The following is a 27346-nucleotide window of genomic DNA, read 5'->3' as shown; positions in this document are numbered from 1 at the left end:
TTTTGGTTTAAAAATGTCAGAATATATACATGATAATTGGTGGAAATTAAAATGTTAATTTAATAATTTCAGCATTAATTTAGTAGTATTTTTAGTCAGCCTGAATGTATATTATGGGTGAAAATAAAATTCTGTACAGCTGCGACATAAGTATAGTGAAATTCATAAAGAAGATATTTAAAACTGTAATAAGAAAATACAAGTTTATTGCTAGCTGTTAACTGTCCCCTAGCTCCTAGGAAAATAGTAATTTACATCTAGATGCGGTTTTAAAACCAAATACTAAATAGCATTGTCTTTATTCATATATGAACACAAAATATTACCAAGTAGCTACCAGATGATATTCTGACAATGATGTTAAATGAGCTTTGAAGAAAAATCTGAGATGACCAGGTGAATGTTCTTCTGAGCAGAATGTAATTACCGTGGAAGCTGTCTGAAAATGACTAGAGAATTAGAAAATTTAGTTCTGACAGTAATTTCTGGAGTTTTGGGGTTTAATAAGTCAGCAAATGGCTGACAGGATTGGAACACAGCTTGCAGCCACAGGATGGGAGGTACTGATCTCACAGAAGTTCACACTGACAATGCAAATTCCTTGTAAATGATATGACAGGTCAGCATTGCAGTAGCTGACTTTTTATGCTAGATTAGAGCTCCCATTGCATGGAGAGCCAGGTATTGTCTGTCCCCTCAAAGCTGACACAAAGCTGGCAGAGACTCCAGATTGCATGTTCATTGGCAAGTCAGGCACACTGGTGTGGTTGGTCAGAGCCCAGATTTCACTGAGCACTGGAGACAAGGCCTGGCTGCTCAAAGTCTGCAAGCCCACGGAGCATGTCTGGATGCTGGGGAAACAAGATACAAACAGTATACAAGAAATTCTGGTGTCATGCAGGTTTCAAGAGTCCCTTCACTAAGTAAACTCTAATGTGACTCCATAGCCCAAACCTGGTCGCATGAATAGGCATGAAGCAGATGTTTCTGGAGGGCCAGTTAAGTGTGACACAGTGCATCTAGTTTAAGACAAAACTTGCACATTTTCCAGCTGCCTGTCTTTGCTCAGAGTTGTGCAAACCTCATTACAAGGTTTTTTTCCATGATAATTTATTTTAAATTGGTATGGAAGACTCTGGCTACTCTTACTGTTTGAGTACATTGGGTAATTAGGCAACATTGCAATCAAGTGAACTATGATGGTATCATAATTAGGACATGCATTTTCACGCACTTTCTTTAGAAATCTAGAGCAGGAAGCCAAATCAAAGTGAACAATGAAAGCAAATGAAGCATGGATATATACTGACTCAGGCAATCCCTGCTTTCTACTCTCCTTCTGAACTGTCTTCACAGGGCAGTTCTGCTTCAGCTCTTGACTTTAATTGGAGCCCAGCACAAAGCAAAAACCATCCCAAGGCTTGTAAACCTTTCTTTCAGCTAGAGCTATTTGTCCATGTATCTTTCCATGGCAGCCAAATTAATTACCATGGCATGTCTTTCCAATTGACAAAACTTGCTTGTCTGCCAAGATAAAACATTTGGAGGGCTGTCAAGTGGTGTAACCTGGGTACATGTCTGTATTTCTGTATTTTCGGTGCCATTACACAGAGCTCTGTTAGTGATTTGAATGCAGGGTGTGTTGTGGGGTGATTGGGTGAAGCCAGACTGATCTCTTCAATACAACCCCACACACGAGTCAGGACTGGTGTGACTGGCCTGGCATAGGTTTTGTAATGAAGACTGCTGCTCTGTTAGTGTGATTCTTAGGTGAAATTATTAGAAAAGCTGGTAAAGCTAGTAGCACAAGAAGCTAGAAGCGAGCACAAAGCTGCCAGGAAGAAGGTAGAAGACAAGTTAGAAGAAGGGCAGCTCACTGCCATGACTTGCACTGCCACTTCCCCTGTGCCCATGGTCCTTCATGTTCCCCAGGAGGGCACAGAGCAGTCACACAACACCCAGGCAGTCCCTGGCCATGCTGCTTGGCACATCATTAGCAGTCTAATGACATTGACCTATGGAAATGGGACTGGCACCAATGCTTTTAGAAGTATCAACTTTTAGAAGTACACTTTTTTTTAGAAGTATACTTTTAGAAGTATAGCCATCTCTTCTGCTTAGGAGCAGTTCAGATTTGGGTAACAAGAAGTCTCAGTGCATTGTGTTATTGGCACCTCTGCTACCCAGTTCTTTAAAGGGACTGGTCCAGAGTCTTATCACAGTTGCCTATGTGCAAGCCTGATGCTACTCCAGAAATAGAGTAGACTAAATGAGATTTTTTTAAAAAAAATTGGCTAATTTTAAATTAGCAATCCTTTAAAATCAAGAGGTTTTTCTGCAGCTTCTCTTTTAGTGGTCAAACTCCTCCAGATGGACATCAATATAGCTCAAAGTCTTGAACTAGCAATGTGTAGGCTGTCAGTTTTCTTTTTTCTTTTTTGGAATGGTAACATAAGTAACTTTTGCAGAATCCATGTATCTGGTTTTGTTTAGTTAGTAGTAACTCTTGTTAGTAATTACAAAGTTCCCAGGCTTCAGCCCTTTTCCTTCTTTTAGGACAGCCAAGTTTTAGCACTATTGTGGAGTAAATTCCTTCAAGATATGGGACCACGGTTTTTAAGTTCTAAGGCTCCATTTTGTGGGGGGCTGGAAAGAAAAACACCGTGGTAATATCTCCCTTCAAAGCAGAATATTCAGTCATTTTTATTCCATAGTCATATCTTGGCTACAGCCACAGTTTGAATTCAATTAAAAGCTTTTAATTGGTCATCCTTCCAAACATTTCCAAACTGTCATTCACTTTCAGATGCATCTAGAGATCTATTGTCCTGACATAATTTTAGTCTAAGACAGAAGTCAATTACACTAATTGTTCAGCAGGAATTAACCTCTTATGCATCATCAGATTATTACTGTTGCTAGGTTCATTTTGCAAAGATCTTTCCTTTATCTGTACATAAGCAAAGCTAAGCACCAGCACTTGTGATTCTCAGTACTGACTGGGAAATAACTACTTTATTGGAATGAGAACAGACATGTATATTGAATGTACTTCTAAAACTGACTGGAATATTGAAATAGGCTGCAAAAAGATAGGTCACCTTCAGCTATGGGATAATGACACTGATTCTCTGATTAAAAATGGCTTTGCCATAAACACAATTATTAACAAAGTAAATGGTTGTCTGTGTGTTGACAGATAGTAAAACAATATCTAAAGAACTTTTAATCAAAGATGATGCTTCTGAGGTTGTTCTGAGGATGTGCCCTTATACCTCCATTTAAAACTCACTTGAGCACGTCCATTGAGAAAATGGAGTGATCTGGAGGATTTGAGAGGTGTATGTGTACGTGCAGGAGCCAGCTCAGGTGTATGTGAGAATGTGCTGAAAGACAAGCTCCCAAGGGAAATTCTAGGTGTTCTAGGAGTTCTAGGTCAGCTGGAAGAGAGATGAAATCTGACTGTGAGGACAAGGCAGAGAAGCTGGAAGGAAGAAGGATAGGCAATTTTTTGGTACTGGATAAAAGCACTCTTGATGATTTGAGCGAATGAATGTTTTCTTATGCTCAGAAAATCTTATTTTTATGTGAGGAAAACTTCATTAGGGATGTGGAACTCATGGTCTGCTTTCCCTCTGAACTGAAATTCCAGCAAAGCCCTGGATTTTGACGGGTCATGTCAGAGAAGAATCCTGAGACAAAGTGAGGGAAGAGCTGGGGCCAGGCAGATCTGGCAGTGGTGCTAGAACTCACACTTTTTTCCAGACAATTTGAAGGAGAGACTGTACTCTCTCCCCCAGAAGCAACCACAAGAACTGAATTGGAATAATAATACAGCCACTTAGGAAATTGTCTCATCAATAAAACAGAAACATTCACTGGCAGGTTTACCTGCATGGCTTGTCAGCCATCCTGCCAAAGCATTTCCTGAAACTTCCCTGAAATGTCCTGGATGGAAATTATCTCCATATACAGAAGTTGTTTGCTTCCTTTAAATTGATGCGGCATTTCCCACAGCATTATGTTTGACTTATGATTGTATTCAGCACAGAAATGTCAGCACAGACACGAGGAGCTGTGCAATTAATTTTTCAGGAAGGGCAAATAGAACCAGTGGGGTAAAAAGAGCAAGTTAGCATAAAACATAAAAGTGGGATGATAGAACTCTGAACTATGTGCAGAGGTCTGGGTCTCAGTATACAATAGCCTGATGGAAAGTATGATGATACAGTGAAGAAAACAGAAGGCATCTAAAATAAACTGGGGCAGGGCACAAAAACAGTGATGTTACAGGAGCTACTACTTCAAATAATTTTGTGTGTGCCAGGACCACTACACATACAGTCCTGTGGCTATAGCTATGCTAAAGCCTGCTGTAAAGTTTAATCAAATCATTTGTAGTTTTCCTCTTGCAGCATATCTCTAGCAAGACATGGCTAGATAAGGAATAGAGGTAAAAATCTATCTAAAACGAAAAAGGTTTTTTTTAGCCAGGAATGAAAATCTACAGCCCTAACCTCTATCTTGTTGCTGATGAGTCGTGTGCTTTTCCATGCCACATTTACACGTGTTTGCTGTACCCGCGTTCAGAGTGAAGTCACTGCATGTTTGAGGGTCCTTCCACCCGGGACAGCCCCGTCCCCGGTTCCCGGTTAAACACCTCAGCGGAGAGGGCGGGAGCAGCGCTCCGGGCAGGGGTCACTCTCGGGGACCGGACTGCGGAGGCCGATCCCGGCCCAGGTGGCTGTGCAGAATTCACAGAGAGCTTTTCACTGCTGCCACCTGCCCACTCCCACCGGGCAGCAGCCTTCCAGGCTGGCCGGGCCCCCGGCTGGGCGGCAAAGGCCGGGTGGGTGCCAGGGCGCGGAGCCGGCGGGCGGGCCCGGGCGGGCGCTGAGGCGGAGGCGGCCCCGGTGGGCTCAGCGCTGCTGCCGCCAGCCCCCGGGACGGGGTCCCGCTCGCTCGGGCCGCGTCACTTCGGTCTCGGGCTTCGGTGCGGCGTTTGGGCAGGGGAAAGGGGCGGGGGGAAGGCGGCTCCGGACCGCCCGGCGGGCCCCGAGCAGCGGCGGGAGCCAATGGGTGCCGGCGCGGCCGTGTGACAGGCGGGGCGGCCGCTGCCCCCGCCGGGCGGGGAACCTGCACGGCGGCGCTTGGCAGCATCATCCGCGGCTGCGGGGCTGACACACGCCTCCATCCTCCTCTCTCCCGGCAGCCGCTCACACGCGCCTCGCCGCGGGCGGAGCGGAGCGGAGCGAGGGGCGCCGCGGCAGACAAAGCAAAGATGGCAGGGATCCTCGCCTGGTTCTGGAACGAGCGGTTCTGGCTGCCGCACAACGTCACCTGGGCGGACCTGCAGAGCACGGAGGAAGCCGCCTTCCCGCAGGCGGAGGACCTCTACCTCGCCTTCCCCCTGGCCTTCTGCATCTTCATGATCCGGCTGCTCTTCGAAAGGTAACGCCGAGCCCCCCGCGCCGCCCCGGGCTTGGCTGGGCTGGGCGGGCCCAAGGGCAGCGGCGGAGCTTTGTCAGCCCGGCGCCTTCCCCGCCGCCGCTGCACTGCCGGCCTTACCGGGCCCTTGCGTTATCCCTGCCCCCTCGGTCGGTCACGTAGCGGGCCCGATGCAGGAAGGTGGAGGGGTTCGAGAGGCAGCCGGCGCGCTGTTCCTGCCGCCTGCAGCGCGGCCCGGCGCGGGCGCTAGGAGGCGAGGTCTGCCCGGGAATGGGCGCAGCCCTCCCGCCACCTGCGCCGGCCGCGGCGGGCGGGGAGACGGGCCCTCGGGCACCCGTGCGGATCGGGGCGCCTGCCCGCGACCCTCGGGCTGCGGCGGGGCCCTCTCCGCCCCCCTCACGGAAGCTCGGCCAGAAGAGTGGCGGCCGGCCGCGGCGGGAAGCGGTCCCGGCAGCAGAGTTTGCCCGCGCCCCCGCCGCAGGGCCGCTGTCCGCAGCAGAGCCCGCGCTGGGTCCGGCAGCGCCCGGGAGCCGGGGCCGGCGACTGTGCCGCTGTCCCGCTGTTCAGCGTGGGGCCCCGGGTGGGAAGGGGCAGTTCTCGGTGAGCTGAGCAGAGCTGTGCGTGCCCAGTGCAGATGGTATCAGTGAGCGGTGCCGAGTGTCGGGGCACTCCTGTAGCTGTCGGAATGTGGAAGCTCAGTGGTGAAACGCGCCAGGCGCTGTTCATCTCTGAACCAAACTCACCGTTCTTCGAGGCTGCTGAACTCATTAACCACGTTTCACAAATACGTAAATACGTATATATGTGTATTTAAACATGAGGCGTCAGGCTAGCGGTCGGTCGGCAGGGATTTTCTGTGTTTTCTGTGCGTGTTCCCATCCCAGCGGGTGCTGAGCAGGGGCCGCCCGGCGCGGGGGCAGCTGATGCCAGGCGGGTGCTCGCCTGCGCTCGCTGCTGCGCCCCTGACAAAGGTGCTGCTCCCTCAACAGCTGAGAGCAAAAGAGCGACTCCTTATGCCAACACCTACGTGTTTTCAGTGGTGTTTTCTTAGGCATGGTATTAGGGTAGTCAAGGAAGATAAGGAAGGACTGGTAGTTACTACATGCCAGAGAAGGGCTGTAAAGATACTTTAAAAATGATAAAAGAGCTTATCTGCCAGGTACTGCTTCAAATTTCCTAAGCATTCCCTGTCCCTGGTTAGAACTTGCCTGTATGCCTAGCTTGGTTGAGAGGACCATATTTGTTTTGAAAAATAAGCTGTCACCGGCTGTTGTTATCTTCTGTGTTGCTTTACAGATTTACTGAACAGCAAAAATTGTCATCTGCCTGAAAACCTGAGGTTGTGAAAAGTTAATTGAAGCAATTGAGTTAAATACTGCAATATGGTTACAAGTGGAGTAATGAGTACAATTACAAGTATTTAGGTTATGTCAAATAATTAATCTTTTTTTTTGCAATCTGTATGATGTGTACTTCTGAGTGTTGAAAGCGGGTGCATGATATTGCATCTTGTCATCTGAACTGCAATAAGCATCACAGCAGGACTGTGTTTGACGGATGAACAGCTAGTCAGAGAGATAGATAGTTTCAGCCTCAAGTTTAAGTCACGTTTCTGCTAATCCTGATGTGGCTGTTGTTTGCATTGTAGAAGCTGGTCTGATTATGTAGTAGTTCGTATCCACTTACTTGGGTTATTTTTCTTCATTCATTTAAAGTAATGTTTAATTTTGCAATGCATTATATTTTAAGTGTTAGTTATACATATAGATGAGAATACCAGTATTTTTAAAATTCTCTTGTATTCATCAGGCAGATTTTGAAATTTATATCTAGAAGTGTGTTCTGCTAACCTGATTGTAGGTGAGAGACCTCCAAAGATGTTTTATTAACAATTACTTAGGTATGGAGTTTTTCCTTTTAAAATTAAAATCAATTTCATAACTCCCCTGTGAGAGTAGGATCAGGCTGTTTTGTGTGGGATTAATCCACATAGCATGGTACAACAGTGATTTTTCATGTAGAGCATTTTATTAAAGCAGCCTGAGCAAAAGCAACTGAACCTGTTTCCACTGATGAAAGCAGGGGGATTGTGTTTGACTTTGAAGGGGGGAAGGATCAAGCTTTATTATTGCTTATTGATCCTTGGTTTTTTCAGATTTCTGTGCTTTGGTTGTTGGGAGCTACAGAAATCCTTCATGCACATCATCAGTTAAAGGTCTGAAATGATGCATGATTTAGAAGGGGGAAGAGAGGAATATCTTTAAAACTGATTTTTTTTTCTTCTCTATATTAAAACATAGGGGTTTTTTAAACTCAAGTTGTGGATGACATGTGCTGCATTCTGCAACATACTTTTACAGATGTTTAGCAGCTACAGTGATAGCAGCTAAAGAAGAAATAAAATTAGATTCTGTAGCACATTTTAAAAACTTGCAGATTTATTTTAGATCTATCACTGTACTGTAGTGTTTGTAACATCAATGTATTGTCTATTTTGTTTTGTAAGATACCCTAACTCTAATACAGGTGCTCTTGTAATTCTGTACATTGGTAGGTAAGCAGACACAAGGTGTTAAGAATCTGATTGTGTTTTATATCCATTATTTTCAGACTGCTTCATAGCAGCTGACTGCTAGGCTGCTGTAGTAGTAAGGTTTATTCCTCTGCTTCATAGGAAGGGTTACAAACTTCATGAATCCTCACAATAGTAACAAATACAGTTTGGGGGAGGTGGACTTTACATGTCTTTGCTTACGAAGTTCTTGACATGTTTGAGGGATGCAACTTGCCATGCTGAAAGTTGGTTTTATGTTTCTATTCTATATACATATGTATTTGTGTGTATGTGTTTGCAGGTGGAATTGAAATGATAGAACTTGGAAATTTTGTACATATACATGCATTAATTACAGAGTTAATCCAAGGAAGATTGATGTTGTTGTTTGTTGCTGTTTTGATGAATCAGCTAACCAAGACAAGAAAATAAGCTAGACACTTCTTTTTTTTTTTTTTTTTCCCTCCTTTCAAATGGGTTACTTTTTTATTGATTTCCTTGTCCTGCTATCCCTGACCAGCCCTCTTGAGGGAATGGAAAAGGTAGATTAGAACATTAATGGTATGTTGAGTCGCCTCAGCAAGTGGATGTGACGATGTTGAGTGCTCCTGAAATAAGCTTTGGTCTGAGGTACAATCTCAGAGCCATGAGATTTAGTGGATGTATCTGCTGAGGTTATCATAGTTATGGATGAGCTGTTAAAATACTTTAACAGCTTTTTTTCACTTCCTTCTCATTCATCTTTCTTTAAACACAAAGTACATTTTAGAAAATAACATTAACTAAGCACAAAGATAGTATTACCTAGTAGTTTGGAAGATGGCAGAAGTTTAGCAATGCAGTCAGTAATGTAGGAACATATTTCCCCAGAGTATGTATCCATTTTGTGTGTATTACTATGTTTTTTAAAGGCATGTAACAATTGAGGATACCCCCTGTACTATACAATGCCTCCAGGTAATGTAAGTCTCTGTGTCCCTGGATCCTTTCCAGTTCTGCTGTGGCAGAAACAGCTTAAAGCTGAATTGAAACTGGTCTTACTAAGATCAGGGTGTTGTAGTTTTGACTGGCCTAAAAAAGACAAATAAACATCTGTTGTTCTGGGTAAATACATTTTTTCTTCTTTTGTTTGTGGGATACCATGGCTTTTCTCCCTCTGTGCTAGACCTCTCTGCTCAGAAGCAGCATCCTTTCCTAAACTCCTAAGCATCTCCTCTGTGAGGAGTGTGTGCTTATAAAAAAACTGTATTCACTCAGCAGTCAGCGTGCTTGGTGGACACAAAGCAAGAGGGTAACACTTCTGTTTTAGAGACTTCTCTCAAGGCAGAAATTGACTGAATCCTCCAAAAGGTTTCCTGGTAAAACAGATTTCTCATGTGGTCCAGCAATTTTCTGAGTCAAGTAGTCTGGTATTGCTTCTTTCTTTACACTTGGCTCACCTATTGCAGTTACTCATACTTCATGCACTGTAGTTGCACTGTGTTTTATTTCCCTCATCTTGTAAGCAGCAGTTTAGGCTCAGATCTAATGAAGTCACTCAGTGAATCAGCAAACTGCTTTTACTGCTTATATTGTAATCCAGCCTTGATGAGGAGCAGTCCTCAAGGTGATGCTGATATTCTGCAGCTGATGGAATGGCTCATAAGGTCAGAGGCAGCTTGATTATATATAGCAACAGCTACACTGACTTGAGCTGAGCCAGCCACATCATTTACTACTACTCCAATCAAGCTACTGTAGACATGAGCATATGGAAATTTTATTTGGCTTTTATTTGAAACTGCTTTTGTAATGATAATTCAGACTCAAAGGTTACCTCAGCTGATTTTCATTTAGTATGTCACAGTAGAATACCTAGTGGATCTGGGTGACATGATACAATGACTGTATGGGCATGTGTATATATATATTTTTGCTACCTATAAAAATTCATTCAGATGACAATACATAGTCTTATGAGTGTTTCTGGTGTGTAGTACAAATTCTGTGTATACGTACAAATTTTATTTTTTAAAATACCTAGTATCAGTGGTTTTTTACAACAAAAAAGAGGCTAGACAGGATACAAAGTTTGGAAGTGACTGTACTAGCTTTCTGTAGTTCCAGCGGCCCAGAACCTCATCTGGAGAGGTTGGGTGGGGCACTGATGGCTTTTTCTGTCAAAACCTTTTTCTAGGCTGTAATATTTATAGATTTTTTGCTTACTTCCCTGCGTGTTAGGCAAAATCCGATAATTCAGGTGTAATTCATTTGTATGTAAGTGGATGCATGTTCGGTTCTTTCTTTACCTTTTTTTTATAATTTTTTTCCATAAGATGACATGTAGGGCTTTTTCTTTTTGCTTGATTGCTATTTGCTAAATGCTTAATTCTGTTGAAATTGAATAGCATATTGAAATTGCTAACATGTATGAAAAGACAGACCCTGGAAATAAAATAACTAAAAGAATATTTCTTTTCAACTTTAAATCAACTTCATTTTTAAAAGTAACAATAGATCCTTAGCAGTAAATAGCTTGAAAATGCATTTATATCTTGCTGATTGTATTGTTCATTTCTCTGTGTTTCTTTAAGTTACTAATTTTCTGTCATTTATCTTTTTCTTTATATAACTGGTTTTTGTTTCCCAGGGTTGCAGGGGTGAGCTTCAGCCACTAACACTTGCAGACTAACACTTCCCAACAAAGGGGTTGTTTTACCTGGAGAGCTGCTGTCTGTCTTGGCCTGTCTCTTACCAGCTCAGACCAGTGCAGTGAGTGCTCGGGCACACTGGTGCTGCCACTGCTGGCTGGTACACATCTCTGCTGGGTAATGTGGCTTGTGTGTTCACACAGAGGCTTGGAGTGTTCCTTTAAAAGGAGGTGGAGTGGATAAAATGCACACTATTTGAATGTCCTTCGTATCAGGCCGTTCACAGATGTGTGTTGGCGTCGGTCTTAAAATTAGGAGTTAAATGGGAAATGCATGCTGAGCTCCAGAAGAGAATGCCATTAGAAGTGATTCCTAAAATATCCATGTGAGAGAAGTGTGACAGCTAAACCAGAGCTCTGCCAATGAAAGGTTTCAGTGACGGGTCACTAGTGGGTGCTGGGAGCCTGTTAGCGGGGTTTTGTCTGAGAGCAGGTTCCACTTACTGGTAGCAACTCCAGTTTGGTTCCTGCCTGGATTCCTGCAACCACGCAATTGGATCCAAATTACCTGTGTTGTGTCTCTTTCTGCTGCCCTTCTTCTGCCTCTGTCACTGATTAATAGGTGTTTGCTAAGGATTTATTTTTGGAAAAAGAATAGCTTCTGGTATGCTGCTCCTTTCTACGTATCTGCAGACCAATGTCTTATTAGTCCATACCAAATATTTAGTAAATTAACACTTGTGATATTCTGTTCCCTAAAATCTATCTCTGTTCCTGTCAACAGGGTTGATGCCTGAGCTGAACAGTGTTTATTTGACTATATTTTGGGGGGGAGGTCTGTTCTTTTTTCTCAAGTTGGTAAATATCCCATGCGTGCCCTAGGCTGACAGTTTATTAGCATGTGGTGTTTCTGTGCCTGTCTAGAGATGGTCTTGGAGTTTGGAGAAGAAAGTTAAAATTACAGCATAAAACTATATAGCTTTTGTAAGTGATGTAACCTTATATAATATCAAGCTGTTTGCTTTAGACTGTGTTGACACCTGATGGACGATCAGATGTATGTGATGTGTATCAACAGTTCCTTGGAGCTGCTGGTCTAACACCTGGATTGCTTTGTGTCTCCCCCCAGAGTGACTTCCTTCACTCACTGGGCACTTACAGATTTTGGGGGGCAGCCAAGGGAAAGGAAGGGTCTCTGATCATGAAACATGTGAATCTCTGATTATTTGGAACACGAGGAATCACTAATGTCTTGCTTTAAAGCAAGCAAAGTTTCTGACAATCAGATGGGCTGAGAACTTCTGTCCTCTGGGAGGAAATGTTTTTAGCACATAGTCCTTGCAGAAGACCAACTCTGCACCATATGGTGTCCATCAGTTTATGATGATGCCTTTCTGGTTGTTCTGAAGTAGTCAAATTGCAGCCAGGGTGAGAGAACTGGAGTATTTAGCACAGTCAGCTGAAATCCTAGAGATGGTTTTCAGGTGGAACTGTAACACAAACTTGTGACTTCTGCACATAAAACAGAGAGTGAACTCTATTTTTTTTTCCCTATGTAGTTAATACCTCTCTTAATAGCAAATTCTGCTGTTGTGAAACTTTAATGTTTCTGAGCAATTGTAAAGCCTCATGTAACTATTACTGATGTAGCACAATCAAATTTCAACTCTCATGTAATTGTACAATTAGTAAGAAAATTTAAGAATTGTAAAGGAGTATAACATCCCGTTAACCATGTCATGTATATTGGCTATTAATCCAAGTTATGTTTTGCACAGGGAGGAATGAAATGCTAAGGGTCTCCAGACTACCTTGTATTAATGAAATAACATTCAGGTTCACTAACCTAAAACTAATTTTAATATTATAAATGATGCACATTAAAGTTTGGTCTGAAGTGATGAAAAGCCTTCTCTGTGCTCACAGGTCACACTAGGATAGTTACAGCAAAATACCTAGATCACTTGTATTTTTTCACAGTGCAAATGCAGTAGAAGCTTCCTTTTAATCATATCTTCACTGTATTGGTTTCTCCTGTATGGATGAGGGCAATAGCCTATAGTACTGTATTAAAAGAAATAAATCTTGCTGACATAGTGAACAGTGGTGCACAAACAGAGGTCAGAGCTTAGAATGTGTTCATTGGCATAAAATCTTACGTTCTTGAGGCTATTTGAGTATTTTGTGCTCTCAGTAGTGTTTATCATTTGCAAAAGCTAGTAGCTCTATTTTTATAAGCAGTGAAATAACATAACGTGGTGTCATCAAATCTACTCACTGCCCATTTGCCATCCTCTGAGGTAAACTTAGTATTTTTTAGTTCTGCAAGCAGAAAAAGCCTCAATTTTGATTTAATAAAAATGATGCTGAAATCCTCACTTCAGTATTGGGATCTCTTCAGTCCCTTTTCACTCTGTTCATGACTGATTTCAGTTCTATATGACATTGAGGAAGTTCAGATACCTGAACTTTGGTTGGGACTGCTGTTTACCATGTCTGTGGGACTCCTGTCTTTTCACTGACAATACAGTGGAAGTGAAGACTACTCTGAGTTTATACTTTCCTAAGGTGTTTGACAGAACTCTAAACTATGAAAACTGCTTTTGTACCAATACTGTCTACCTTGAAATGGTACAAACGAGCTAAACTGCCTAGACTAATGAGAGATGCTTTCCTGCAGTGGCAGGGAATTGCTTATTTGGAAATAAGACTGTGCTCTATAGCTCAAAGTAAAGAGCTTACTCAAAAGCAGTCCCTGATCACAGAAGTAATGTGAAAGGAAGATCAGTGGTGTGTTGTAATATCCCTTGTGCTTGCTCTTCCTCGTGTCTGTTGTGACTGTGTGATGTGTGTATTGCTGAGACACAGTTGCCTCCATAGTTAGAGATAGACTGCTTGGTGTGCTTTTTGAGGGGATTGCCCAAACAAGGTGTGTTCCTTAAGGTGCACAGAAATTCGCCTTGATATGGCAACTGCTGAAACACTGTAAGCGGGCAGTGTAAAGGTGGAATGCTAGTGTAAGCCAGTGGGCGTTACAGTGTGACAAAGCAGACAAAATTAAATGTACATGAAATGAAAGTGAGCTCAGAAATTTTTGGGTTGGTGGGTGAACTCAGGTAGTACTTCTCAACCAGGAGGAGACCTGTTCAGCTGGAGGGTTCCAGTCTCTCATCAGCTGACTATCAGGGCTGCAGCTCTCCTGAGCTCTGCTGTAGCAGATGAGACCAGTGCTTTGTCAAGACCAGAATCCCCTTACATCTTGTAAGACCAGTTGTTTCTGTTGAAAACAAAGTTCTAAGAAATGAGTGAGTCATGAATATGTGCTTGTTGACCAGCTTTTATGCATTTGTCCATTACCTTTTTCCACTTCAATACTTGTGGTTGTCCAAAGCATGCTGCTGGATGAAATGATCAGGTCCAGTTTGGTATAATAAATTCCTGTTATGGGCATCATGTTGGAAAGAAACTGTTGAGAAAAAGAAATGCAGGTGGTTAGACCACAAGCAGAAACGTGTTGTGTATATATTGAAGCAATAATTGAGTGGTAATTGAGTGGTTGATTCTTATCTGTCAGTTTTTCCCACACAGTAGTATGAGAGGAGGGTGAGAACTGATATGATAAGAGAGTAGCCTGAAAATATTTCAGTAGTTCCGGCACCAAACATTTCCCAGCGTTACAACACTTGGACTAAATTAACAGTGATTGCATTGTTATGATGACAAATTGAACTGTAGATGGAGTTTTGAGGGTGCTGGTGGACACAGATTCTTCTTAGTGATGTATGTGAAAGGACAAGAGGCAACAAGCAATCGATATGCAGGAAATTCTGTGTAAACAAACTTTTTCTTGGGCTGGTGGTTGAAGCACTGTGACAGGTTCCCCAGGGAGGCTCTGGAGGCTGCAGTTGTGGATGTACTTGGAGAGCACGGGCATAGTCCTGCACTGATTGACCATCCAGCAGACTGGGTGATCTCCAGTGGTCTCTTCCAGCCTTGGTGATTGTGTGAAATCACAAACCTCACAGAATGACAGAGGTGCAGGCCTCCAGGGCACTCCTGAGACCTGTGTCTGCATGAAGTTTGTAACCTGTGTTGGAAAACTGAATAGGAGAGGATTAAGTTGAAGTTTACAGAAGAAAATTAGGGCAGAGCATGTAACATTTGATTGAATGGACATCTGGATTTTCCATTTTCTGTAGGATAGATCTTCTGATTTTTATTGTAGTCTGGTGTGTGAGGAGATGGGATGTAAACTGAGAAATAGATGTGGATCTCCTCTACCTAAGACAGGAATTAACTTATAGGTACCCAGAATGAAGTCTGAGTTGCTTTGAAGTAAACACATTCTGTTCCCCTTCTAGGAGGAATGCTTTGAGTTTCCTACAGCATAAAATTTGATTATAACAGGCCATTTTGAGGATAATTTTAGTTTTGTTCCACTTAAGTTGTTTGTTCTCAACACTGCAATATCTTTAAGATAATTTTGGGTTTGAAAAAATTCACAGAAAGAGGTGCTTAGACAACAGAAAACAGAAATCACATGCCTTACTGGAAAAGCTTTTATTCCCTTTGTTCACGATAATAAGAGTAGATCAGACTTAGGGGAAAAAAGAGAGAAGGCAGTCTTTAGTCTCACGTTCACCAATTCTTTATATTGGTAATAAAATACAGAGTTGAAAATATATTTGTATGTGTGTATGAGAGAGAGTAATTTATATGCCACAGTGGCATCATATCACTCTGATGCAATGTGCTTTTTTCTATTTTGTTTTTAATATTCTTACATCAAAAAATAGGTGTAAGGTGTGGATGTAAAATACTGACTACTCTAGAAAATGAGATATTTCGAAATGTCACTTTTTGGGGTGATAATGAAACAGTGATACTTGACAGAAGAAACATATCTTTCCTCCCAGTTAGAGGTACTGTCATGTGTGCTAATCTGGAATTGTTATTTTCTAGAGCATTTACAGGAAACATGAAAAATACTTGATTTTCTTCCAGTTTGGAATGAAATGCAAAGTTAGAAATGTCAAAATTTCATCAGGAGCAGATGTCCTGACTTTCAGCCAACACTGATAAATGGATTTGGTTACAAGGCAAGGATGTAGAGATAAAAATGAGATCTCTGTAGCATTACCAGCCTCCAGAATCACACATTCTATTCTCACCAGAGTTAACCAGTTTGTATCATCCACGATACACAGAAAGTTTAATTGTGTTTTCCTGTTTGTTTTGTGTTTTATCAGAGGAAAAAATTACCCCTTAATAGGTAATGTGTAAAATTGCCTCTCAACAGGTTGTTTTTTTGCAAATAGGCTGATGGTTTGTTAGAGATGGCAATAGTTTGAATCTCTAGCCTGACATTTACCTTCAGTTGCAAAGATGAAGAGTGTGCTGGCAGAAATAGGACACTACTTCATCTTGCTCACTCTTCCTCTGAGAGCTGCCTCTGAGGTTTGAAGAGAGCCCAGCTGCTTTTATCCATCACAGGAGTGTTCCCTGTGTTTTGCCTTGCTTCCCCAATAATCCAGGTGTAACACCTGAGTGGTTTAGAGCTTTAAATACTAACAACAAACCTCTTAAATGAGTTGCCTCAAAGGAAAGAAAACTTCAAATTTACCTTGAAGGAACTTATTTTTAAGGGTTCTCAAGAGTTTCAAACTGATCCTAATTTTATCAAGGGTCTTTCTCAGTTTGGTGGAAAAACCAATGTGTTGGTCATCCCCAACTGAAAACCCTTCATGTGCTTATCAGGAAGAAACCATAGCTTCTTTCACATTTTTTTTTCTGTAAAGTCCTGGATCTGTACCAGGAAATATTTTTTTAAAATGGTTTGAAAATAACCCAAGTGCATTGACTAAGAAAATGACATCTGCTAAATAATCTGCCATCCTCTTCCAGCTCTCAGACTAGAGCACAGCACATTGAGAAGCTATATACAGAGAGGAGGTATCTGTCAAAGCAAGGACATTGCCAGCTAGGCCATAAAGTGATTCTGGGATTTCAGTCCTCCATATCCAGGGTTTTGTGTACAATATGCATAGGACTCTGCTTCCCTTGAATACCCATGGCTGACTTGAAACCTTGACCACAATAGGAAGGTGATATTATGGGTTTTGTTTGACTTTTTCGTTTATTTGTGGCTATGGGTTTCTGTCTTGGGGAAGGCTTGTTGGAATGGAGAGCCAAGGCATTAGTATCCAACATCTTACCTTCTTGTTCACATGTAGAAATTTCAAATAAAAAGTGAGATTAGTTCATCTTCATATATAAAAACAGTCCTTAGAATCCAAATATTACCACGTGCATCTTATCTTCTTTTTCAGACTTGTATTAATGTCACCTGGGGCTTCTGTGAATCTCTTGCAAAGCTTTAGGCCTGCCTGGTGCACATGGACTGGTAAATCCTAAATCATACATCAAAAAATGAGGATCAGGAGTTTTCATGCTCCCATCCCAATGACTTCATAGAGTTTACTGTGAAACATCCTGCATTCCATACATCAGGCTAGTTGTTGGTCTTCCAACATTAGCATTTGTTTTCCTAGATTAATTTTAATGTAAAAAGAGCATTAATTTTGTGAAACATGTATTACATGCATAAAGAGTTTTGTCACACAGTCTTATCAGGTTATTTGCAAACAGTAAGGTCTGCAGGAGGTGTAAATTGCAGTGTCTTTGAGGGTGGTTGAACTGATTTGAGGATCTGCATTACACTTCAATATAATTTATTTACTCAAATGTCCTGAGTCTGATCTTCTGCCAATATAAATTAGAAATCAACTTTTGCTGAGTTATATCAGCTTACTACTTCTGTGAAAGACCAGAAGTTTTATGACATCATGCCTGGTCATTTGTATCCATGGGATTTTAGTAATATAGTAATCTAATCTAGTAATTAGGTTGCTGTTTTAGTTATTATGAAGCAAAGCAACTTTATCTCTATACCTATATATATGTATATATAAATAAACCCAGGCATTCTATGGAAACTGTAGTCACTGCCACAGTAACAATATCAGCAGCTATTGAGAGCTCTGAGTACAAACAGAAAAAGTGTCATCCTTATGATGATGACAATGTTTGTTCCACATGTGATGATTTTGTGATTTAGGGAGTACAACAGGTTGTGTGTACAAGTTGATATTAAAATAGGTTGTAATGATGACCTCCATCACTTTCTCAATAAGTCTGCCACTCTGCTTCACAACAAGGCTTTTTTTGCCTTGCCTGCGCCTGCTTGCAGGTATTTGTTTATACTGAATGACATAAAGAGGCCTCTGAATGAGTGCACTTGCATAATGAACAGTGCGTTCATTGGATCCACCCTGTATTTTCTTTCAGCCTCCATCCACTGAGCTTTCTTCAGCTGAAGGCTTGGCAAAAGCTCCCTCTCAGCTTTTCCTTCAGAAGAGTGGTTACCAACCAAGAAACTTAATCACAGGAGTGAACATGGTATCCTTCTGACCCTCCACACTGCTGGCCTGTGGGAGAGTGATCAAAAGTACTTTGGTCTGGTTTTGCTGTTGACATTGAAAGAGTGAGGCTCCTCATCTCAGGAGGTCTAAATTTGAATATTATAGTCAAGTAGAGGACTAAAATTTAGTGTGCTTGTGTTTTCTGATTATTTTGAGTAATCTATCATGGGGCCTGGGGTCCTTTTTTTATGATATGGGGATAACTACAGTACCTGCTTATTGCTTCTAAAAAATTTTTAGTGAGAACTATCACTGATAGCAAAAAGTTTTTTGCAGAGTGAGAAGCTCTAAGCTCTAACAGCCACTGAACAGTTAATTTTTTGTTTTTGCTTCTTAACACCTTCTTGACTATTGTCTTGCCTGGAAATTTTCTAGCTTATTACTTAAAAGAAAGAAAAGGAACACTTCATAGTTGCAAAATGCAAACTGTCAGGCTATTTTAATTTTAATGGTATCACCTTGCTTATCCATTTACAGTGTTCCCAGAAGAGTCATACACATTTTCCTTTCTCATTTCTTACCTCAGAAATTGTATTGAAAGCATAGTAATAGCAACAGTAGTAATAGTAGAGTTGATTATTTGCCTGTTTTGAGGGGGTGTTTTCTGATGCAGGTCTATAAAGGGAACTTAATGCATTTGAACCGTTGAGAAAGGTCTGAACAATAATACGATGGTTGCATCACTGCCTGTGTCTAATAAGGCTGTGTAAAAGTGAAAAACCAGCAGAAGGAAATGCTGATGCTGTTCTACATTTGGCATGGGATAATGCTTGGCATGAAGACCTGTGAGTGGAGGAGGGCTGCTGTGTGTGGCAGTGCTCTATACCAAAGGGATGTGTCCTCTTTATTTGGCTAAAAAGAAATAAATTTTGTAACTCACTAAAAATATGGATTGTAATAATGCTTTTGGACACCTGAATGTTATCTAGGACACAAAAGAAAAAATACTTACAAAGTTATTCTCTTGTAATTGTTGTAATTTTAATTAAGGACTTTTTACTCTTAGGGTTTATTTATGACAATAGCGCACTAGTGGAGTGTGCTTCAGCTGTGAGTTTGTAGTTCTAGGTTTAGATCTTTCTTCTGCAGCTGGATTATTTATGGTATAAACGAAATAATGATAAAATGCAAGTTCTTTTGGTCCTACTGCAGAACAAGCTGAGTGAATTTGGCATTCCAAACCCTCTTAACAGCATTAAAAGAATGAGTTATAAAAGCAGAAGTTGGAATACTTCTGTGCCATCAATAAATATTTGCATCTCAGATGACGGATCACGACAAGTCAACCCCCTCATGAGTGTGAGTAATGCAGATAATTTTTGTGGAGATGCAGTGCAGCAGCCACATGACTTGTGGTGTGACAATCTGCTGCTCTTCAATATCTTGACACTTCTGTTGCTTACTTGGAATTCAAAATTTAGAGAACTAATTACTCACCAAACTCTTCCTGTACTTGCTAGGTAAAAATGGTTAATGAAAGAGGTTGAGGACCAGAGGTAGGAATGGGGCAGAGAAGTAGAACTGGAAGGAGCACACAGGTGTCTTAGGGAGAGTGGGAGAGGGGAGTGGGACTAAAGATACCTTGTGTGGGGGGAAAACATGACTGTGACGTAAGTGTGTGCACCTGGGTGGACTGTGGTGTAACCAGGCATGCCTGTTTGTTTGTGTCACCAGAAACAATGTGTTTGCAACTATTCCCTTCAGATATGCTTCTAAATTCAAAGGAATATGAGAACACACATATCCTAGGCAAGGAAGAATCTTGATGTATGTATGTCTTGTCTTCCTCAAGTTGTTAACAAAACATGAAACAGACCTGAAAATTCTTCAGAAGAATTTAAATTTTACCTTTTTTTTTTTTTTTTTTTTGGCAGTAAGAAAGCCATAGTGTTTGTATCATTGCAGTCTGGTCCCACGTTGGAAGGTGTAGCATGCCCAGGCACCACACCCACCTTCTTGCAAAATCATTAATGAAGACCGATGACAACTAAGAGATGCCAGCTGGGTCAAAATGATTATGGACTGGTGTATATTTAGCTCTTCTGATGACATCTAGAAATCTGTTATTTGGGAGGGACAACGCCCTTTCTTTACTTTCCAAAATAAGTAAATTAATAACCTTCCAGGTTGGTTGGCAAATGTAGGTACTGTTATTTCTGGAAGATCTTAGTGGTAGATTGGGTCCTTGTCATTCAGCAGAACCCTGTGCTGGGTGGTCAGTGAGACCAGGAAGTGGTCTGAAAGGTAGCTGAAAGGAAATAAAGGAGATTTGTGTTAAGTGTCATTGGGGAAAGTGGCTTGCATCTGTAGAGGTTAAAAATAGTGTTTAAATGAGACAATTTCTGATTGGTGAGTTGAGAGTTCCAAGAACAGAGGATTTACAGCTGAGGTGACAAACCTCAGTATAGCCAAGAACAATGGGAGACCTTGAGTACGAAGCAAGTAGGTGAAATTTGAGTCTGGTGGGCCATGTGTGACAGAGGGAAATATTGCTATTGTTACTTGTCTAAAGTGAACTCTGCACATTGCAACTGTCTGACAAACTCTGCTGTTGGCAAACCAAGACTGATAAAAGGATTCTTGATTTTAAGATAAAGAACATTTCCAATCAGCTAGACAAGGCATCCTTAACGTTCACAAGCTATCACAGCACAAAAGTACTGCTTAAATCATCTGGGGAACCTAATAGTGTGCTACTTCTATGACTTAATTAGCAGACAAAGTTTCTTTTATGACATTAAGAATAGTGCCAAAGAATTGTTCGTGTTTTATGGTGTGCTGTAAGGGGGGATGGTATCTGTGTGTGTGAGAAAAATGGTAATGTTCTCTAGTAACCCAGAACAGTTATGATTGCCTGGATCATCTAGAAGTACAAGATGTTTTCAGCAATTAATTTATAGACTGAGCAGATGTTCCTATGGCAAGAACCCAATAAAGGACTTGAGCTGTTCTCTGAAAGACTTGCAGATATTTTCCCAATAACTGAGGCTTAGGGAAAAAAATCTGCAAACTTTATTTGGGGATTTTGAGAAACACCTGTTTCATAAAGGAGATCTTCTGTTAAGTTTGTCATTAGACTATCAATCATAAGATACATTAATGATCTAACACAAGGAATTTAAACAATTGAAAAAATTTGCCTTCTTTAAATAGTTTGAATGGTTTTGAGAGCTATTGTAAATTGCATAAAACATTAGTTTGAGTAGCTTTTTTAATAAATGAAGGAGAAAGCAATTTCCAGCTTAGTTTTTATGATTTCAGCTACTATTTTAGAAGCAAAAATAAACTTGGCATCATATAGGAACAAACCTAGCTGAGAGTGTTGATCTGCTAGACATCATTAAAGAACAGCACCAGTTTCTGATTGATTTGTGGGGAAAAAAAACCCCATACTAATGCAAATGAAGTTTCACAAATTATTGTACAATTTATCTATTGATTAGGATAGTGAAAAAACACCTTTTTGAATCTCAGTGTTTCTCATTGTGGGGCAGTATTTAAAACAAAAGACAAATGAAGGAAGTATTTAGGTAAATGCAGACATACTATCTCACCACTGTTCAGAGGATTAACACAAAATGAGCTTTGCATTTTTCTAGAAGCAAAAGATCTGTTTTAGACCATCATGCATGAACACAGCTCAAGTAGAAATACTGAGCATTAAAGTACAGGCTTCAAAACTGAGTAAATATGCCAAATGTTGCTACCTGTCAATGTAGTGGTTCCAGAATGGTTTTAATTTCATATTTCTCTTGCAAATGCTTGTTTTTCCTACTTTACTTTGTCAACTCCTCATATCTACCTCAAGAATTCCATCCTTGCCATTTCTTTGCTTACCCTCTGATCCAGTATACATTCAACAGAGGGTTCACATTCTGAATGTCTTTCTGGGTTCAGGTCCAAGATGCTTCCCTCTTCTAAATGTGTCACTGTCAAAAAACCTGGTGAAACAAACATGAACTAATCAGCCCAAAAGAGAGCCCAAACATTTTCCTCAGGATTTCCATAGTTTATCTAAGGTATTGAGGCAATAATTGTTTATGGCTTGCTGAGTTAAGGATGAAAAATTATTCAAGACAATGAAAGTTCATCTGTAACTGCTATAGATAAGATGCTACTCAGAAAGAAGGGCTAAATGGGGCTGGTTTAGATGAGTTACGTGCAGCATAGGCTTAGCTTCAAAGGAATTTTGCCAAAGGCAGGAATGGTAAAAGTGAAAAAAAAATATCAAAGACAAAGGCTCCCTGGGCACATTCTAGAATTTAGGATGCAGTCTGTGTAGTCTGCTACTCAGCTGTATACTGTGCTCCAAATGGCTTTTCTGGGTGGTCTGGGATAGTCCTGGGTTTGCTGGTGGGAGAGAATGGCTTCAGCAGCACAACATAAACTCTGCACAGCACCTGTGTGGAAAGTGAAATGATGATGATTTCCATTGAATTGAACTAAAAGGGCTCAGGATTGGTTGTGAATTTTGCCAGCCGGATCTGCACGTGTCACATTGCACACTGGTCATTCTTTTCCACCAAAGGAAATGAGCGAGGCACTCCTGCCTGGCAGCAGCACCCTCCCCTCTGCCCCAGCACTTGCTTTGCCACCTCTGGAGCCCTTTGGCTGCTGTCCCAGTGCCCCTGGCACGGCAGGCACCATCAGCACAGCACACAAGGCTGCTGGCACCACATGGTTTGAGGAGGTGCTTGCCAGTAAGAGCTGGGGCTGGTCCACCCCAGCCTTCAGCTGCCAGTCAGCAGTGCTGTGGCATTCACCCATGTGCAGGCTGTGGTACGAGCCTTGCCAAACCTGTTAGGCTGGCCATCACTGCAGTAAGTCAGGAAGTTGATTTCTTCACCTTCTTGCACAAACTTGTCCGGTAGCACATTGCATGTGGTGGAAATAGGGTTCAAGAGTGATTTGTTTTAGTATTTGCCTGATACAAAATGGCATTTTTTTTTATGATAATGAAATAGAGTCCCTTCTGTCTCTGCAACAGAAGGAGAGAAATGACTAAAAATGAGTAAGCTGCAGTTGGATTGTCTTAGTCCCTACATTTTGTGAAGATTTAAAAACCCACTTAATGCCTTTGTGACAGTGAATGTATGAATTCCAGTGTGAGTCCTTTTTTCCAGACAAGAATTGTTTAAACAATTCTCAGGGTGGTGAGTAGATATAAACCTAGTATTATAGTTTCTCTTTGAAATCTAGTGTTGAAATGGAAATATTTATGAGATTTCTAAAACTGTTCACCAGGAAGCTGTACAAAATACACTAGCAAGATGTCATTAAAAGCAGCAGATGCTATTATGGTTTTGCTGCAAGCACAGCAAAAGTGAAAGCACAGCAATTCCTCTATTTTTGCTTCTTTCTAGCCTATATTTGTCTGTCTCTTGCCCCTTTCCTTCTACATCTATTTTCTGACATGCATCATTTATTTGATTGCTAATGGACCCTAGCAGCATTGAGTAGTACATGTGCTCTAGGATTAGGATTTGTGAATAGGAAAGACTATAATGATTTAATTTTTTTTCCCTTCCATCTGTAGTTGCACAGATGACCTCGCTGATATGTACCAGGCAGAAGCAATTTGAGACCTGCATGACAGGTCTGTTAATTGATTCCTTCAATAACTGCTGAAATCTAAAGGGGGAGGAGGGCTGGGGAGGAATGGCAGCGAGGTTGACTAGCAAAAGATTTGACCTAGTTTTTTCAATCTGCATGGCTGTGCAGACAGACTCAATTATAAATCTGCTGCTATAGAAGAGCTTTTTTTTCCCCTATGTGAACAGCTGCATTGATTTTGAATGTTCAAATTTGGTGTGTTAAAACATAAAATTTTGTCATCATTGTATATAGTGTAATGTGTCATGAAATATGCACATGTGGTGAGGAAGTAAGGGAAGTCACCTACTTCTGGTGGATTTCTGTGGGATTTGCTGCTTTCTGCCCTGCTGCTCGATCCTCTCGTGTGTGGCATTCCATGCTTGGCTTTTTGTTCTGCCTGCAATATTACTGTGTATGTGAAATACACTCACTCTTACTTTGCATAGGAGCTATGGTACTGCTTTGCACACAAAGCTAAAGGGGGCTGAAAGACTTTTGTTTTAAATTTTTTGATAGCATCTCTAAACTAATAATTTGGCTTTCTTATATCTATTTATAGCACTTGCCCTGGCCTTTGCTTGGTTTGCTTGTTTGTTTATTTTTCTTTCCTTATTTAGCAATGAAGCACCAGGGATTAGTACTAAATTCTGCAGCAGCATGGGGATTCATGACAGGCTTTGACCAGAGCTTTGATCCTCCAGATGCTCTGAATAAACATGACAACAGACATTTGAAGGGGGATATTCAGTTGCTGAACAGATTTGTGGATAATGTTTTTCTTCCTTTTGATTAGAGATTCCTTCTAGAGTGCCTGGTTAACTGATGCATGGCTCTGGGGTTTGCCAGCCCAACAAGGGATTTTTACCTTTTCTGCATTTCTTAATAACTGGTTTGGTTTTTGAGCTGTTTGCATCTGCTACAGGAAAACCATAACCTACTGAAAACCAGGAAACTGAGTTTTGTTCCTGAAGATGCTGTGAGATCCTGCTGAAGTGGTGTCAGGAGACTGCATAAACCCATCCTTGCTGGTTACATCCTAGCTTCCTAGCTCTCTGCCTGGAGGCTCTCTTTCGTTGTGCTGTAGGCAATGGCCTTGGAATATGGCTTCATGCTGCTTTGCAGTTTCTCACTGTTTGCTTGTGATCTCTGCTCTCTCACGGCACTGCTGTGGTTCCAGTGTTGGTTGGTGCCAGCTGGAGAGGCTCTTGGAAGGGCTAGAGTTTGCAGCTCTCAGCTGGCAAGGAGGGGACCACAGTGCTGGGGAAAGAGCAAAGCCATGGTGGTGTTGGACCAGGGGAGGTTCTGTAGGCTTTGTGGAAGCTCCTCCCTTAGCCAGCCCTATGTGTCAGTCAGCAGCACTGCCCTGCTGACTGGCTGTCACTTCCATTTGGGTTGTCAGATGAACAGAGTAGGTAACAAACAGAGACTTTGTGCTTTTTGGGCTGAGCTGCCACATAATTATTGTCCATGTGCACCAGAATGCTCAGTTTACCCAGAGCAGTGGGAAGAGCTCTGAAGACCTGTGAAGAGCTCATCCCCAACAAGGCAGTGTGTTTGTGTCTTCTGTTCTGCTGGGAGGGTTTTGGTGGTTGGGCAAGCTTTCAGAAGCATGTACACACTGCTGCTTTGCTCAAACTGCACCCAGACATTGCCGTCAGAGTTGTTGTAAAGGATTTTTTTCCTTTTTAGTTATACTCTTAAACAAGAATTCTTCAGTGACTAACCTTAGAAATGATGTTTCTTGCCATTAAAAAAAATGTAACTGACAATCTACAATTCTGTAAAAATCTTCTATAATTATAAAACTTGTATGGGTTCCCAGTTGTGGTTTGCATCTCAAGCAGCACACATTGTGGTGTGTTTAAAAACAAATAAATAAGCAAGACAGTTCTAATGATCCAAAGGAGATGAAAAGGATTATGGCACCCTAAGCAGGAATACAAAGAGTAACAAATACTTGCCACTTGAAGGTTTTGAGTAACTGTTTATCTTCCACATATTTTGTGACCAGCCAAGGCAGATAGGTGCTCTGTCTACTTTTCAGCACAAGGCACCCTTCTTCTTATTTTTTTCAAATTCTTAATAGTAAAAAGCACTTTTTCTGTTACTATCTTAGCATCACTTATTTGAGGCACCTAATCTCATCCACTGGGGAACAATGTTACAGTGTCAGCTCAGGCTTCCTCAAATACCCACCTGCCCAATTTTTTTTTTCCTTCAACTTCTGCTGGTAGAGATGGGCGTTTATATTGCAATACTCTTAGGGAACCATGTTTTAGTCACGTGTCCTGTAGCCAGGTGTTGTTTGAAATTGTAGTGTGCAAAGTTGCTGACAAAAATCTTGTAATGAGCTAAAAGAAAATATGATTCCAACAGTTTCTTGTGTGTTTTGCTGTAGAGAATGCACTTGCTTATGGATCCAAAGTGTAAATCACTCAGACATACCCAAGACATGAGATGACTTATTTTCTTTCATTTGACGCATGCTGCAGCATGTTCAAATGCTGTCAAAGCTGGTGGGCCAGCATTGCTGCTGCAGGGTGAGCTCCTCCAGATGGCTGACAGCTGTGCATGCAGCTCACCACTGCATCCTGCCCGTGGCTCCCTTCCCTGGCTGAGGTTTCTGGCTGCAGCAGCCCAGGGAGTTGTTTCCAAAGTGTCGTTTGGGTGATCCGCTAACAAATCCTATTATTTGTTAATGGGAATTGTTCTTGCACTGTTTGGTCCGATCACTGATTGTTTATCACGCATTAGGGCTACAATGAGATGCCTGTCAGCTGTGTTTTGAGCTTTTTGTGTGCAAGACTCATTGTTTGCCTGTGATGGCAGGTTTGCTTTGCGACAGCCTTAGTGTGGAAGGCAGAAAACATAAGGCTGTGCATTTCAAACATAGTTTCCCCAACTCCCCAAGACAAGGTCAGAGGGTCAGTAAACTCATGTGGAGGGTTGGGTGTTCTGCACTTCTGCATACAGAGCTGCAGCTGCCTGCCAGATTGCTTCCCTGCCTTTCTGAAACAGTGTCCTGTTAACCTGGCAATTAAACAAGAAGGCTTTAAGAATATTCAGTAATAGAATAGAAAGGTGAAAATATACAGGAACACTTGGAAGCTAGTGAAGTGTAGTCACTTTTTCTCTTTGTTGAATGTTTTGATCAGTCCATATGGTATTTAATGATCATACAATGCAGGTGGAAACTACTTCTTAAAAGGGGTTCACCTGAGCTAGTTTTTGAGATTTTAGGTGTGAGCACTTGTACAGGTATTTTAATAAATATTTTGCTGAAGCACTTATTTTGGAAAAAAATATAGTAAATCTTTTGTATTATAGGTATCCTAATATGTTTTAAAAATCTTTTTTTTCTCAGAAGAGAATACAATGTAAGAAATACAAAATTAAATTTCCAAAGCAGAATCTCAGTATGGTCCTGTGATGGCTTAACTTGAGCGTCTAGAGGGTTCACCTTCAAGGTTCCCAGTGTCTCAGTTTAGTGATGCTGTGTTGATAGAGTGAACTGGATCAGATCATTGATCCAGCTGAAAACTCCATGCTCTTCTGGGCTGGTGTGCAGTGATAGTCTTCAATTTCTGGAAGCCCAAATCTGCTTCTTCTGTGGCTGCAGTAAAAGTGGCAGAAAGGGAC

At 41.5% G+C, this 27346-nt stretch overlaps 1 protein-coding gene across 2 annotated transcripts in view; it reads left to right on the top strand.

The window, feature by feature from the left end:
- The first annotated feature begins 5137 nt into the window (after positions 1-5137).
- The window catches only part of CERS6 (ceramide synthase 6), a 97329-nt gene continuing 75120 nt past the window's right edge, over positions 5138-27346 (top strand). For both annotated transcript variants that reach the window (XM_059475851.1, XM_059475850.1), the window contains exon 1: positions 5138-5451. In XM_059475851.1, coding sequence (XP_059331834.1) covers positions 5282-5451 — 170 coding nt within the window. In that variant the 5' untranslated portion in view covers positions 5138-5281. The remainder of the gene's footprint in view (positions 5452-27346) is intronic.

This window comes from Ammospiza nelsoni, chromosome 7 (assembly GCF_027579445.1).
Source record: "Ammospiza nelsoni isolate bAmmNel1 chromosome 7, bAmmNel1.pri, whole genome shotgun sequence".
Classification (NCBI taxonomy): Eukaryota; Metazoa; Chordata; class Aves; order Passeriformes; family Passerellidae; genus Ammospiza; species Ammospiza nelsoni.
This window is presented reverse-complemented; position numbering and strand designations above follow the sequence as displayed.